The following is a 17,368-nucleotide window of genomic DNA, read 5'->3' on the forward strand; positions in this document are numbered from 1 at the left end:
TCTCTCTCTCTCTACCCCCACACCGAGGGGTTGAGCCAACTGTGTAGGGCTATCAAAACAGCACCCTGACACCCTCCCCCTGCCTGCCCCCTCAGAGTCCTCACGCCAGAGTCACACACACACATCTACTGACAGATGGGGGGTGACTCTGGGTGGGTAACTTACGTGTTTCCTATCTCTTCTTTCTCCCAGGGGGTGATAGGGCCAGGCGTACTCCCATACTGTAGGTAGCTGGAAGAGCTTGTTAAAACTGGTGACCTTCAGTGGCACATTATATACTGTATAAAAGCAACAAACAGACATAGGCCACAGTTCTATCCAACTAGACAGGGACATTGCATTTAAGTTTTCTTTGTAATTGAATTATGTTGGCAACATACTGTTATTCTACAGACTTGGTTTTGGGTTTTATCAAAATCCCTAAACCAAGACCAAAATTATTATTTTTAACTCCTACCAGAGCTTCGGACTGATCTGACTCAGGTTGTTATGACCTTTCTAACTGATCAGAACAACAGTTTTCACACATGATCAAATATCTGAAAAATCAAATAGACTAATGGTGCTTTGGCGTCATGTCGGAATTACTGTAATTCAGTCATGACAACTCCCGGAAAGTTTTAGCATGTTAATTTGGGCATGGCATATTGATAGGATATTGGTCTCGGCGGACTAGATCTGCTACACTGCTTCTGCAGAGCAAGTACAGGGACTTGCTACTGTTAGAACATACACAGACATACTGAGTTTAGCATGTGGATATGCTGCTCCTGCTGCACCATTAGAAAAACACAAGACATACTGCATCAAGCATGTATGAAATGCTGCTGCACAATTAGACATAAATACAATCCCCATGTAGCAGATCTAGACCTGTGCAGCTGGGGAGGTGGAGGGTTTCAGAGAAAACTCTTGCAGCACCCTGCAGTGAAACCAGCTTACTTGCAAACTAAGCAAATATGAACATTAGGCAAAGAGAGTATGCAAGTTGATTGCCCACCCGATTACACGTCAAAGGCCCAATCAGCTTGTACCATGTGAGCCAACTGGCTTGACATTTCACATGTTGGCGAGCTGAATGGCTAACTGTTAACAAGTTCAAAGAACCTATAAGTGCTATTTAGAGTTTCATGCCTGAACCTAGTCATTTACGAGATTCTTCTAACTCGTAATTACAAGATGTGAACTGGGAATTCTGTGAATGCTCCAACTAGACAATTGTGATGTCACGTAAAAACTAATATGGCAGTGAACTCAACAGTTAAAAGTAGTGAACACATATTTCTGTTTGATGTGCAATTTTATTATGCCATTGTCACCTTGAACATTTTCTTTGTTCTTAAACATTTTGCAACAACATACAGTGCTGGGTAGTAATGGATTACATGTCATCTGGATTACATAATCAGATTACAAAAATCAAGTACTTGTAATTGGATTAAATTACATTGTAAAATACTCATAATCAGACTACAGTTATTTTTTATAGATTACATGATTACATATTAACAAGGCAATGGCAGTAAATTGCAAAAAAAAAAAAAAAAAATCATCCTAATCATTCTGTTTTTTAATCTTTTACATTTTTCATTCTAAATCAGCACACTGCTGATATACATTCAGCAAGTCTTCAAGTGTTTTCCGAAGTGAGGAGGAGGGGAGGGTTGTGTGTTTTGCACTTAGAACTGATACTCGCTACTAGCCAGCCAGGTGAAGATGGAGAGGTCTATCTCAGCATTTAACCTCTGGATCTATAGAGATAATTTAATTTTTAAGAAGACACGGGGCAAAAACATCACTGTGCAATGTAAACTCTGCCTTCCAAAAGTTAATATCCTGTCAACTGCAAAGGATTCTAAGTAAAATCTAAAGAAGCATTTGGATGTGTGTTTGCATGTTTTTTTTTAATTTAACATCGCAACTCTAATCAACTCAAATACATTTTTTTCAATTATTATTTGAATTATCACTCTCTGTGTAATATAACCATGTGTCGCAATGTCTTTGGAAGGGTTTTGTCCATCAAATGCATCAAAATGCACAAATACACGTCATTTTATATTCAATTGGATTGGCACCATAAAATTACTTTTAGTTTCTTAAATTGCTTTTGTAGTCGGCTTCAAAAATGTATATGAATGCACTTTTGGTGTCGTTTTTGTGATGCTGATTCACAAATATAACTGGTCTGACTTCTTACCACACATGGATGGTCTTTGTAAAATCGTGAAATTGCATGACCACATTTGTGTTAACGTGCCCCAGGAACCTGTCCATAATTTTAGAAACTCCAATAAGAAATGCCTGTTAAACTCAACCATATTTGAGTCTGTCATTGATGGAGGAACTAGACCTCTATCAGCATCATGGGGGAAAATATGAAAATATTTAATATTTTTCATAGTTTTACATTTGTGATCATATTTGAATTTGTGGACATAAGCACCACTCAAACAATTAAACCATGCAGAAATAAATTGAAAGTAATCCAAAAGTAATCGGATTAGGTTACCCCAAAAATGTAATCCACAAGATTACGTTAGTGATTGCATTTTTTGTCATGTAATTTGTAATCAGTATCTGATTACAATTCACAAGTAATCCGCCCCGCAACGACAAAATAGAGGTGAATTAATGTAGCTATTCTCAACAACAAAGATGTTTTGGCATTATGAGTGTTGCCATAGAAACAAATAACTTCCAAGGAAGCTCAGAGTACAGTCTATCGATCTGACGGTTTGTCTGACTATCTAGCTAGCTGGCCATTTGTCATTCTGTTATGTCTTGACAAACTCTATCTAGTTTTTTATTTGACTGTTTGTTATTGGGAAGTCTGCCACTGTGAACTGTGTATGGAATTTCTCTCTTTGAATCAAAGTTTTATCGCCATTGTTTGAGTAAATCTGTGATATGGTAGACATTAGCATAAACCAGACAACATCACCAATGTAAACATTTAAAAAAGTTGATATTGCTGGTGACATGAGGTATAAAATAATAACTCTGAAAATGTTCTTTTCATAGTTTTGTATGTGTAGGCATACATAGAGATACATAAAATATTAAACACACCATCATTACACCACCATCCAAAATATTCAATTTAAATCCACAAACAGGGGTATATGTTTGTCTATCTGTGTGCGCTTGTGTGAGGGAGAGAAGTGGAGAAAGAGCAGGGGGTTGGGAAAGGGAGATCATTACTGCACCACCTGTTTGGTGGCTTTGACAGACAGGATGGTGTGTGCTGCTGTATCAGCAGGTCAGACAGAGACAGCCAGTGAGTGAATGAGTGTCTGTGAGAGAGGGGGGGGGAGGGGGGGGGGGGGGAAGAGATACAAGAGAAAGAACATGCAAAACAGTCCAAAAGAGAAGTTACAAGTTGTGAGCATGAAAGTCTATGAGAGACTGACAAACAGAGAAAATCAGACAAGACAGGGAAAGAAGAAAGACATAGGAAGTTGGATTCTGATCATTTCATATAGACAGTAAATATGGCAGCAATTAGCAGCTGGTAAAGTCACAATGTGCAGTGTGTCTGTGATGGTAAAATTAGCCATTTTAATAAGAGACATTTTCACAACCTTGAAACTGAAATAAATATAGGGACCAACATGAGCATGAAGGGTGTAAATGACAGCATTCACAAAATGTGTCCCCTCGTTCTGCTTCAATCACAACACGAGCAGTATGAATTTCTGTGTAAATCATTCATAAATCCATTCATAATCGTAGTAAATGCAACAATTTACATACATATAGATTTATTAACTATTTACACAGAAAATTGTTCTGCTTATGTTTGCTGAACAAGGCCATTGTGTGTTTCTGTGTGACAGTTTATGCCACTGTGTACTATTGGGGGAAAAGTGATGTCATCATCCTGCCTTACATCAACCTCCCCAGCCTCCCTTTCAGGAATCCCTCTGTGATAGGCACCTGTTACTGTCCATCTTAGATTCTTGACATCCCTCCCTGCTCACCTCCATTAGGTTGTATCATTTTGTGGCAAAGATTGCTCAGCTTAACTTAAAATGTTATATTTTAATATTTTTTTATTTTATTCTGATGATGCCAAACTAGTATTTAATTGATTTTGAGAGATGCAAGAATGTTAAAATGAAAATATCTGTACACAGAGAGTAGAAACCTCCACTTACATCTCATACCGTTCTCTAGGCAACATTTATTAATATGTTGAAAATATATTAGAGTTAGAGCTGGAGTGAAATTGTTGTGTCGAAACTATTATCATGGAAGGCCATGTTTCAAATCATTCAGTCAACAAAATATTATTTACAGGAGCCCTGAAAGGAACATTGCAAAAATATTAAACTCTGTACAGCTTCAGTCGGGAGGTCGCGTGGTGCCGTGCGGGGAGCTCTGCGCACTTTGCTAGTTTTAATGCTATTTGTGTCATAACCCGGTGAGATTCGATACACCCTGATTCTTAACTGTTCTAGGAAGACAATATGTAAAAAAGAAAAAAATCCTCGGGCTCTGGAGACATTAAAAGACACTAACGTGCTCAAGCTGATTCCCCGCAGCGGCAGGCTGGAAGCCCCAGATTCAATTCGGATGGTGAACTGAAAGAAATCCGGTGTGAATTGATGAATGTGTCGGTAATGCTGACAAAGTTTGTTGCAGACTTGGAGGATTTGGCAGTAATACGTCGATCGATTACTTCCATGGAGACTAAATTCTCTGAGTTGGTTACAAGATTGTCGGATGTCGAAAAACGGATCGATTATCTGGAGTCATCGGAGAGGGAATTAGCTGCTAACCCAAAAACTGGAGGATTTGGAGAATCATAATTGGCGAAACAACGTCTGAATTGTTGGAATTCCTGAGCAGAGAAATTCCTAGACGGGCTCTTCCCGAGTCTGCTCAACATAACAGGCCATAAGCTGGAAATCGAGTGAGCTCACAGAGTCCTGGCTCGCAGATCAGCTGAAGGAGACAGGCCCCGATCAATTCTAGCCAAATTTCTGAGATCATCTGATAAAGATCTCGTGTTACGCGAGGCGAGGAGCAAAGGAAAGCTTTCTTGGAAGAATCACGGCATTTTCTTGTTCCCAGGCTTTGCGAATTCGACAAGAGAGAAACATGAACAATTCAGGGAATGCAAGAAACTCTTACACCAGCGGAAGGTCGCTTTTGCTCTGATGTTTGCGGACAAATTGAGAATAGATACTAAGGATGGACGTAGAGAATTTACATGCCCACAGCAAGCATTGTCTTTCATAAAGACATTGGAGTGAGTAAGCCATTTGGTGATTTTCATGTTGCCACCTAGTGGACCTATCTCATTAAACATACACTTGACTGTTCGAGGAAAGTGGGCGCCTTTTTTGTTTCTTTTTGTGCTGGTTCCACCTAACAGCTGGAGTTTGTTTTGTGTAATATCATTTCTTCGGGACAGTTTGTGGATGAATCTGCTCGTTTTGGGTGCTTATGCCTCCTGTTGGCTGGAGTTGGTTTTGTTGAATATTTCTTGCAGGATATTAGAGTGAGTTTGACTGCCCAAAGAACTTAACATTTTTTTTTTTTTTTTTTTTTTTTTGTTGGTTCCACTAGCGGTTAGAGCTTGTTTTGGGGAGGAACACACCTTCGAGACAATTAAGTGAATGAATCTACATGTTTTTTGTTTTTTTTCTGCTTATGGGCTGGAGTTTGTTTTTTAGATTATCTTCTGTTGTGTAATTCTGTTTTACATATACATATATAATTTAATATATATATTTATATATATATATATATATATATATATATATATATATATATATATATATATATATATATATATTTTATTTTTTTTTTTTTTTTTTTTTTTTCATCTAAGTGTGTGCTCGGGCTTTGGCCACAGGGATGTTTGTTGGGGGTTGGGGTGGGGTGGGGTTGGGGATCGGGAGGGGGGAAGGGAAACAATGGGGTTTAATGGTTGACTCTGTATATGAATGTTTTGCTTTGTTATGTGTCATGTTGAGAAGCAACCAATAAAAATGTTAATCTGAAACTCTGTACAGCTTTAGAATTGTCAGTTTGTTTTTAAATATGGTCAAATAGATCAAATGTAGTCAGTCTTTCCATGTAGTCTAATAGAGCATATGCAAACAGACAACTCTAAATGTTGCAAAGCTTGTACATTCCAATTTAAAAGAATACTTCACTAAAAAATGAATTAAAAAAAAATCTGTCATCATGTACTCACCCTCATGTTGTTCCAAACCCATTTTAATTTCTTTCATCTGTGAAACACAAAAGAAGTGACTGAGGCTGTAGGTACAGACCATTTCAAGGACTGTTCGTTGGTTAAGGAAGTGACATCTTTGTCCCTTGAACATTTCCCAGCCTGTTCTCATTAAATTTATGTGAACATTGCAACGTTTTTGCAGAACTGAAATTGCGTGCTTCATTACACATTTGGCTGCAGTTTCCAAGTGAAATGTCCAGTGGGGGGTGCCAAAACCGAGCGAAATTAGGTTTTAATCAGACAAGGTCTTTAAGATGAATTTTAAATGAGTAAATTAATTTGAAAAGAGTTTTAATGAGTAAAACGGACCTCCCTAACCTAAAACCATGCAATTTCGTGTTGCTTCTATGGCACTTTCACTTTCATGCAACTTTGGCTGGATTCGACTGTTCGACGAGTCCAAAGACCAACACTATCAGGTCAGCTACCAAACAAACTATTCATACTGGAATAAGTGTGTATATGTAATACAAGTGTTAAAATGTATCGCTTTTCAAATCATTCATTAAAGTAAAAGTGTTTTGATATCATAACATAGCAGGGGTGAGTAATACACGAAAAATACGTGTTTATAAAGTCATAATCAGCTATTGTACTCTTGATTTGTGTAACAATTAATAAAATGCACAGTTGTTGTAGTGCCTCTAGTGTTCATTTCACCAGGAAACTGCAGCGAAATGTAGAAAGCAGCACATAAAAGTCAGTTTACACAAATGTATATAGAGTCACATTCATTCTATGAGGCCAGTTTGACATTTCTTGTTGTCAAACTCATTTAAAACAACAGCGGGATGTGCTTCATTCATAGTGACTTTAGCACGATTAACGCTACTGACGTTAACACGATTGTCATAAAATGCCATTATTAAAATGTGGACAATGTTGTTCGGTGGCTGGATGATCTCTGGATGCCTTGCCTGGATCTAACGGAAATTAAAGTGTTTAGATTTCCGAAAAGCAAACACAAATGGACGCATGTACTGCTGCTGTGAAGCAAGATGGCTGGATACGTGCATTACTAGCAAATGTAGCACACATCTTATCACTGGCAGGTGAACAAAATTTATGCCAACTAATTGTAAGTTTGAGAGGTAGCACTCTTAAAAAGATGAAAACGCTCCCATTATAATGAATGAAGCTGCACAAGTCATTTACTTTTACATTGTCATTTAGCAGATGCTTTTATCCAAAACAACTTACAAATGAGGAACATAAGTAATTTGTCACACACATACATCCTTGAAATGGTCTATATAACATTGTGCCCAACATGTCCTTTTGTGTTACAAGAAAAAGGTAATTCAGGTACGGAACAGCATAAGGGTGAGTAAATGATGGCAGAAGTTTTATTTTTGTGTGAACTATCCCTTTAAGTTTGATGAGGCTGTGCATAACTTGGAATTAGTTTGCCCCCTGGTGGCACAAATATGTAACAGCATCCTAACCATGCTAGGTTTATTGTATTTACCTCCTTTTGTACATGATCCAGAAGAATCTGTGCTTGAACCCTTACTTTTTATCTCTCTAGTCTAGGTCACTCAGAACTATCATCCAATCATATGGGCTTCTCTCGGCTCTCTTACCTTAACAACACTTAACTGTAGATCTCCTTACCCATTCTGCCTTAAACTGCATCTAAAATCTCATACACAATATCTGCATGTCTCTCTCACATATCAAACATAATGTCCTCCTGTCACATCAGCTTAATCCGGACTGACCTCCTTTTCCTCTCAGCCAAGATCTTCTTCATCAAATCTCTCAACTTAAGTTGAGGCTCAAACAGTAATTGCCGCCAGGCATGTGAAAACACTTAATGTTGTGCTAAATGACCCCTGCGGACCACATTACAATAACTGTCTGGTCCTGTCGATCCGTGTTCAACATAAAGTGCATCCTCAATTCCAACTACAGCAGGCCTCTCCTTGCCAACCATCCAGCAGCCATATGTCCCCTTGTGCAAATCGAAATGATGCCACTCCACATTTTTAATGTCCGAAAATTCTTTGCACATATGCTTAGTCTCAACAGTGGTTGCCAGCATCTGCTAGCACAGGGCAGTCTCATAAGGAAAATGTCACAAAAGTGACTTTTATCTTTGCACTACCAAAACGTCTAGGTTACATTTTGACCTCAGGAGTTGGTTTTGAAGATTCCATCACATCCTTGCCAATCTTTGGATATCATTATGTGCTTGAATGATGCAGAAACTGCAAGATGTTATTATAAGTGTATTGTATCAAGTTATAAGAATAATTATGGTAAATATTCATTTTTTAACCATTTTATTATAATCTGGAATTCTATTCCTCAGTAATAATAAGATCATTGCATACATTTAAACATAATCTTATACACACATCTATTGAATAATCAGTCACGCACACATTAATGTTCTTTGTATATATTTATTCATTTATTTATTTATTTTTTTTATCTTTTCTCTTTTATTATTCTTCCTTTTTGTTTTCTTCTTTTTTGCCTGTGGGACAGGAACCCATTGAAAATCAGATTTTCTGAACTGGGCCTAGAAACATTGTTTTGACTTTTTAAACTGTACACACCCGCCAAGCTACTACCCTTCCATGTGAAGGGTGCCTGATTGTCCAGGATTCCATTCTTGTTCCTGATGGAATGAAGGTACATTCACACAAAATTTTAAAATACAACTCTTAAAAGATAATTTAAAATGTCAAATCTGTAGCAACTATAACATACTATATTCAACTGCTGTGGGTAAATAAGAGGCATAACTTTGCATGTGTCTTCACAGCTGCACAGGACCTTACCATTAATGTAATTTGTCCACTGTGCATCACATAAATGGCAAGTATATTAATGTGATCTGCATTATACCAAGAATGTAGTCTTACAGACACAAGTTTTCTACATTTTTTAGTCTCTCTCTCTCTTACACACACACACACATTATACTCAACACTTACTGTAGACACCTGCTGTCGGCTTGATTGGAGGAGCCACTCTATTTAATGCTGCCAAATGGAACACAGACCAAAGGCACATCTGAGCTGTCACTCACACATACACAGGCACTCCTGTCTAGCACAGCTTGCAAAGTTAAAGGAGGCAGTAAATACATGCATGTAAACTTAAAATCTGATTTATCATTTCTACATGAACCATTCATATGGAGCATTTTAAAGCCATATATTTTCTAAACAGATTTTACAGTGTACACTCATAAAGTGTCACATACTGTAAAACTTACAAAGTTATTAATATAAACGTGTTACAAAAAGTTATGTAAAAATAAAAAACAATAGTTTAAATATAATACTACAAATGAAGTTGGTTATCAGGAACATTATCAATGCATTATTATTCAAGAATATGAAATGTTACACTTATCACATTAGTCTAAACCTTTAAGAGCAGCAAACTACTCAAGAAAATAAAAACCCCTTTTAACTGAAAATTGGATGGCTTGCAAAAAGTTGGATTTGAATTGTTTTATCAAAATCCTCTAAAACAGATTACAGAAATTAGTCTGTTTAATATCTGTGGTCTTGTTTCTGAATTGTATATTCAATATATAAGTGTTCTTTGACATTTCACACCATTTCCAATATAAAACATTTCCACCATAAATAAATAGTTCTCATTGCTGCAAGATTACTCTTATTTTGTTAAAAAAAGACATAAAAGATTTCATTATTTTTATATTAAAATTATAATAAGGATCCAAAAATTGTTTCTATATGTGTGATAATTCTCCTGTGAAATGAGCTCAATAAATAACACTGAATCGATCTAAATATATTATGAATGTAAAGTATTTTTTGTAAACAACTGTCCAAACCAAATAGAGCCATTAAATTATATTTTTAGCAGTTGGATACTTCAATAGGATGCAGTATCTATGCTGCAGTGAGCCTAAAGCAAAGTAAATTACACCATTAATTAAGCATGGGGAACCCTGAAAAAGAGAAGGGGGGTGACAAGCAGACTGTGCAAATATTCAGATTTTTAATCAAACGTAAATTCATGATTTAAGCATCAGAACTGTAGATCAGCCCAAAGTGTCCAGTCTGAGCATGTTTTGTTATTTACATGGTAATTACCGAATTAATCAGCAGGGGTTAAAACACCACCTCTAAGTCTTCATGAGTCTTTTCGAGTTTTCATAACAACTGAGTGCTGAATTCAGTAAATACAATTTCTGGAAAGATGCTGTAAATTAACAAAAAAATCTATTTGAAAAAAAGAACAATAAATAAGTAGCTGTTTGGGGTCATTTAAAGTAATTCAAGATGTTTTAGTAAATATCTGAAGCTTATTAAAGCAGATATTGCCGGGTTCAGCCATAAACAGTTAAGGTGTCAAGATTAAACTGGAATATAGACGACTATATGAGAGTAGTGAAAACAGTAAAGTAAGGAACTGTTATATCAATACAGAATAAATTACATTTATTTACAGCAATGCTTCCCTTGAAACTCTTTAAACATGTTTTTGCTCATGCCCTTATAGTTCATTCTCCCCCCGTGTCACTATTGGACTCCATTTCAGGAACTGTTGAACTGTACCACTCTGCGTTATCTTCTGGCTCTCCCTTTATGAGGGAAATCTCTCCACTTTCTGTCTTTGCATTCATGTCCATCACCTGCTGTTGGCCTTGGTGTTTGCGCTTTGTATGACGTCGCAGTGTGTTGCGCTCTGCAAAACGCATATGGCATATTAAGCACTGATAGGGTTTCTCACCCGTATGTACTCTCTGGTGCCTCATTAGCTCCCCAGACTCACGAAAACGCCTTGGGCAAAGCTGACACACAAAGTTTCGCTGACCTGTATGGATGTGTTTATGTCGCTCAAGATGGCTTGATCTTTTGAATGCCTTGCCACAGAGTTGGCATACATGGGGTTTGTTTTGAGAGTGTGTGATGGAATGCCGCTCAAGGTCTGAAAGGTAGTAGAAGACTCGCGGACAGTACTGACAGTAAAGAATGCGACGTGGACCTAATGCTTGCGAGTCTTGGTTCTTTGGGTGATTGATGGGTAATTCGGGTGATGCAGGACGAAGGGGTGAGGTGGAAGAAAGGTGGGAAAGGTCATTGGTGGACATGGTTCCTATTGAGCCTGTTTGGTCCACTGAGGTAGACGCATTCTCAATGGCTTGACACTGTTCGTCACAGTTTATCTCCGTCTGATGGTTTTTAATTTCATGGACCCTGGAATCTGGCTTGGCTGCTTTGGAACATGAAGAAGGAGTAGAGACTGAATGCGTCTCAGTGCTTTGAGGCTGGTTTTCATTTTTCTTCTCAGCAGACACAGCTAATCTGAGAAGAGCCTCCCGAAAGGAAGTGGGCACTGGTGGGTCAGAGTAGGCATCACTGCTGAATTGCTTGGTTGGACTTGTAGAGGTCACAGTGGAAGAGCTGGAGGAAGCAGTTGAAGAGGTAGGGCTACCAGGAAGATTAGAGGGGTTATTTGGTCCTGAGATGTCTGTAGTTGCAGCAGAGGAAACTGTGCTAAGACTGAGAAGTGAGGGAGGTAAATATAATGTAGATCCCAGGTCAAGTGGACAAGTAGCTAAGGGAAGTGCAACAGTGGAAGTGGAGGAAATCTGAGATAATTTCCCTGGTGAGGATGAGCTCTGAGTGGAGGACACCTGTGGAGATGACAAAACAAGGAACATGGGGGAGGACTGAGTGCTCTGACTAAGAGGAACTGGTAAAGAAAGGGTCATTACACCTGGGTCACTCTTAGAGACTGGTGAGGAAAGTGATTGAAGCTGAGATGGAGGAAGAAGAAGAATAGGAGTGTTTGACCCTGTAGTATTAGCCACAATCTGAATGGGAACTGATGTCAAGTCAGACAGAGCAGGTAAGACAGACGGTTTATGGTTTGCACACAGTGGATTTGGTTGTGTCTGTTGTTTGGAGTCTGCAATATCCTGGACATCAGCAATGGAAGAGGGCTTGTCTTCTGCTTGCCTTGGGCTAAGAGCTGTTTGTTCAGAGAGGCCCTTGGTGTGTTGTATATCATCAATTTGCAGAACTTTCTGTCCATCTGGGGTGAGTGTGTAAGGAATACCCTGATCATCTATGAGTAGTGCATCCATCGGATCAGGGGTTATGTTGGTATACATGGGAGTTGGCGAGGTTGCCAAAGAGAGGGAGGGCAGATGTCCATCCCAATGCTGTGGGACATATGCATGAGCTTCACTTATTGATGGAATCCAGCAGTTTTCATAATCATCTTCCTGCTCCACTTCTACATGTTGGGGCTCATCCTCAATTTCATCAACTTCCATATGAAGTGAGCCTTCATAGTTGGGATCCACAATCCATTCACACTGCCTCTCCTTATTTCTTTCATTCTTTTTGGGTAGGCTTAAATCTAATACCTCACCCTCATCATTTTGTTCCAAGTAATCTCCTGCGCTTGACATTGCCATAGTCCATCCAATATCCAAACATCCAAATCTCTCCTCTCGTTCATGACACAAAATTTGTGTTTTATAGTCTGCAATGCAGTCTTTACTATATTCTAAACTTTCTGTCTTTGCATCAGTAGCATTTATGTCCATCACAGGTGTCTCAAACTTTTGACTCCCTCTTGTATGCGACACATTAACAACCTGTGTCTCATTCTCAGTCCACATCTCCTTGTCTGTATGGTTGACTCTGTCAGGTGACAGTTGCTTATCACAGAAACCTTTTTTAAAAGTAGATTGTCGTTCAGCCTTAATCTCTAGTAAATCATTGGTTGAGCTGTTTGCAATATCTGTAGCTTTGGTTGTTATTTCACAACCTTCAGTCCCAACATTATCAGACTCCATCTTGGGTATCAACTGCATGTCTCTCTTATTTTCAAGAGGAGTCTGGTCTAAGACTGAATCAAGGACATATTTTGGTGGGTTTTGCTTGCTGTAATCCTTTACAACACCTGTATGATCCTGTGGTGGAACAAGAAACACATTATGGGGGGCTTTGTCTTTAGATTCAGTCTCCACTGAGAGCCCCTCATCTGATAACTCACTTTCTTGACCCACTGACATTTGGCAATCTTTGGTGGCAGTAAGATCAATCCACTTAATGTGTGGAATGGCCTCAACTATCCTGTCCAGTGTTTGTTGTTTGCGCATAGCAACCTCTGTACATTCAGCAGTAGAGAAGGAATCATATTTTTCAGTACTCATAGAGTAAATCTGTTTATTATAACCTGAGAGAACACTGAAATTTTGCCTGGCAGGGCCAAAAGATCTTGCACAATCTATGTAAATGGCACCATTTCCAGTTCCTTGCCCATCTGGTGTTCCTGCTGATTTTCATCCTGGTTGTTGGCACTGCCATCACTCATCTAAGGCGTCAATCAAAAAAAAAAAAAAAAAAAAGAAAAAAGTAATAAAAGACAAAAAACATTATACATTCTGTTATAGAAACAACAGAACTCCAGCTAATAAATGAAATAAATAAACTGCTGTGTTGTATAAGGTAACAATCATTAAGAAAACATTAGTACACTGTCATTATTTATAAATCAACTAATTTTTTTTACTCAATTAATACTCAACTTGTATGCTTATCACAGGTTGTTTGAATAAAATATTTAATGTAACTATTTGCTGTTTTCACATTCTCCCTGTCGTATTGTTATCAGTAGTGAAATAGAGAAGACCGGGGCTTGTTGTCACACTTTTTACACAAGTGAATATTTCTCAGGGTAGATTTATTTTTGAAAGTCAGTTTCTACATAACTGAACTCTGCATAACGTTCCTGAACCTTTTTTACCAATATTGCCCATTGAACATGATCTTGTAACAGTAGTGGGGTATGTTGTTGCAATATATGGGGTAAGTTGTCACAATAGAAGCTGCTATTAAAACAGTGGCATACGTTTCATTTGAACATTAGGGGGACACATTCCCCCAACAACTTTCCATCACACACACCAAAACACAATCGATTCCTCACTTTAATTCTACTCCTGCATTAAATGTCCTATTATAAGCTTTAGCTTTTAAGCTAAATGTAAAAATGAAAAGAATTATGAAGTGAACAAAAAAAAGAAAAGATCTGTGAGACAACAAAATGGAGGAAAAAAAATGTGCAAAAATATCAAAACGTAGTTTTGGCCAACAAATATTGTAATTAGTGAATTTATGACATTTAAAACACGTGACAACCTGCCCTGATAAAAATGTGACAACATGCCCTGATCTTCATGAAAAATACCTTTCCACATTTAAACCTTTTTGTAAAAATCTGCTTTATTAATATAGCTGACCCTTACCATAAAATATGCCAGTGTGTTTTGACTGTGTTTGCTTTTTTACCCAAGAGCTATAATAAAAATATGATGTGAAAATGTTCATTGGCGGTGACAACATTTTCTATAGGTGTTTGAAACCACCATACAATACCACTGCTAGAGAAAATGCACATTTGTGTAACTGGAGTTTTGACTCAAAATCTTATTACTGATTTGTAACATTTGTGACAACTACCCTGTTTGACAACCGGTCTCCCTTATATGGAAAACATAAAGAAAACAACATAAAGTATATATATATAAAAACATATATGAGGAAATTACAAAGAAAGCTGATGGAGTTTTGGTGTGGTTGGGAGAAATGTTTATGTAAGCAATCGTTCATAATAAACTACCAGGGGTGGGTTTGCATTGCAAGCATCTGTGACTTTTCATGGTTAACCAGAATCATGGTAGCTACTGCAGTTAAACAGAACAGACAGAGGAGGGCGCCTTAATAAAAATCTAGATCTCATTTTTAGATTAGGATCAGTGGCTAATAATGTTATAATAAATAATAATACAAAAGTGACATTCATCATTTTTCTTTTTAAACATGGTTCCATTTCATATTATTTTAATTCAACATTACTGCCCACCAAAAAATGTATTCAGATGTGTCAAGATCTGATGTTGACACAATGATGACTGCCCCCGCAAGTATAGCAATACAGAAAAAAAATAAAAATGTACAATGAACTTTTTGACAGGTTTTTATGATTATTTTTTATTAAATATGTTTCTATTATTTTTGATTCTTATAATAGATGTCTTTATATAGTATTGATCATTAATATGTATTTAAAAGTTGTTTACTATGAAAATTGCTATATTAGTACACTAATTAGTACAGACAAGAAGCAATTTCATTTGGATCAGATAAAAATAAAATAATAAACAAAGATAATACGCATTATTCTATTTTACTATAGCATATTATTAATGAATAATAACATTAAACAAAGAAAACCAACAAGATCCTACTTTCTTTTTTGAGTGAATGACACTTACAATGATTGCAAAGAGGTAGGCTATATTTTGTTGCATAAACACTAAACAGCGCATTTAAAAGAAGTTCTCAAATGTTACAAAATAACACACATTTTAGGCAAGCCGGACAATTGTTTGGAAACGGAAAGTTTGACAGGATACCAACTCGCACAGCCGTGTTTATGAAGGTGTTAAAGCAGACGGGTTTGGTTTAAACAGTTCTGACGAATAGGCTTAACATTCGATGTTTCTGTATGATTTGCAGAAGTACTCAAATACCATGAAATTGGCAGTAATGCAATACAGTAACGTGCTTGAGTGCGTTTGAGTGGCGAGCTGTCAAGATAGAGGGTTCACTCCTCCTTCCCGTGATTTTCATCACAAATTAAGTACGTTCATCTGTTAACGCGCATGGCTCAGGGTTTGACAGCAATGCCTTTGTCCGCACACTCTGTCATGCAGCAGTGGGGGAGAGTGAGAGATCAACACGGGGACATTCGACGCCATTACGCGAATGTCCCCGTGTTATATGGGTATAAACAAACACCGCGCTTTGATGTTTGTGGGGTCCAGACAGCGAGTCGAACCCGTGCCAATATACGACTGAAGTCTTTATCAGTGGGATAAATCCATGCATAACGTAGATATTTGAATTACTCTTGGATTATTCACATATTACTGTCAAAAGCTCTGACTTCTCTCGAACCTGCGACCAGCCATTTTATGCGTACTGAGGGTTCGAACCGGTGACAGCGCTCAGACTGCTGCCGTGTAAACCTTATTGAAAACTTTCTAAGACAACCAACGCTCTTTAACTGCGACTCACAAGAACACACATTTCTCTCTCAAAAGCTTACAGCAATTCGCTCACATTGCTTCTTTATAACTGAAATATTGAATATGAAACTGTTCTCACCCCACGAGTAAGCTCGCACAAGCACTGACTGGCCCGACCCTGAGATACTTCCGGAAGACCAAATATGAATGAATGACTGGGCGGAGAGGTTGAGCGTGGGGGTGGTGGGGGGATTGCAGTGTTCTGCAACATGCTGGACATGGTTAGGAATTTTAGAATTTTAAATTGTATTTTACAATTAGAAAATCTTTGCTCTAACATCATGCATTTGGTAGTAGGGCATATGAAAGCTTATATGAAGCCAAATATGATGTATGTATTTATAATACATTTATAATATGTTAATAGATATTATAATTTATTTGTTTTAAATATAATAATATCTAGGACTATGAAAATGTAATGTCATTTAATTTATTATTATTGTTGTTATTATTATAATTTCCTCTTTTTTTATTTTTTTATTTTAGGGTGTAATATGACTCAGACATTTCTTCGTGAGATTTTCGCTAATACTAGTGCAATTAATTATGCCTCTTCTGTGTTCTTAATAGAAGAATAAATTGAAACGTAAGCTAACCACTGGTACATTACACTATCCATCCGTTACTCCACCCAGTGGCGGATTTAGGCATCTTGTGTGTTTGTGTGGGGGGGGGGGGGTAAAAAATTGGTGTCCATTCACTTGCATTGGATGAAGCTAAAAACCTGGGATACTTTCCTGAAGAAAAAAGGTCATATACATCTTGATTGGCCTGAGGGTAAGTAAATTATCAGCAAATTTTCATTTTTGGGTGAACTATTCCTTTAAATATTGTGTCAAAGGGGCTCTGAAGCCTATCCCAGCTACAGGCCAAAGGCAAGGGAACACCCTGAAGAGATTACATTACACTACACCTGAAATTGTCAATAAAACCATTTACACAGATTAACCAGTAAGTTAACAGATAATGTTTTAAGCAATAATTGTATTAACATCCTTGATAAAAAAAAT

General features: G+C 37.5%; 1 protein-coding gene across 1 annotated transcript; it reads right to left on the reverse strand.

The window, feature by feature from the left end:
* Positions 1 to 8,653: 8,653 nt before the first annotated feature.
* Positions 8,654 to 16,469, reverse strand: LOC127453511 (B-cell lymphoma 6 protein homolog). Its single transcript, XM_051719932.1, has 2 exons — positions 16,435 to 16,469; positions 8,654 to 13,576 (listed from the first exon to the last, which is right to left on the reverse strand). The coding sequence occupies exon 2, from the start codon at positions 13,413 to 13,415 to the stop codon at positions 10,746 to 10,748; it is 2,670 nt and encodes an 889-aa protein (XP_051575892.1). The 5' UTR covers positions 13,416 to 13,576; positions 16,435 to 16,469; the 3' UTR covers positions 8,654 to 10,745.
* Positions 16,470 to 17,368: the final 899 nt, after the last annotated feature.

This window comes from Myxocyprinus asiaticus, chromosome 15 (assembly GCF_019703515.2).
Source record: "Myxocyprinus asiaticus isolate MX2 ecotype Aquarium Trade chromosome 15, UBuf_Myxa_2, whole genome shotgun sequence".
Lineage (NCBI taxonomy): Eukaryota > Metazoa > Chordata > Actinopteri > Cypriniformes > Catostomidae > Myxocyprinus > Myxocyprinus asiaticus.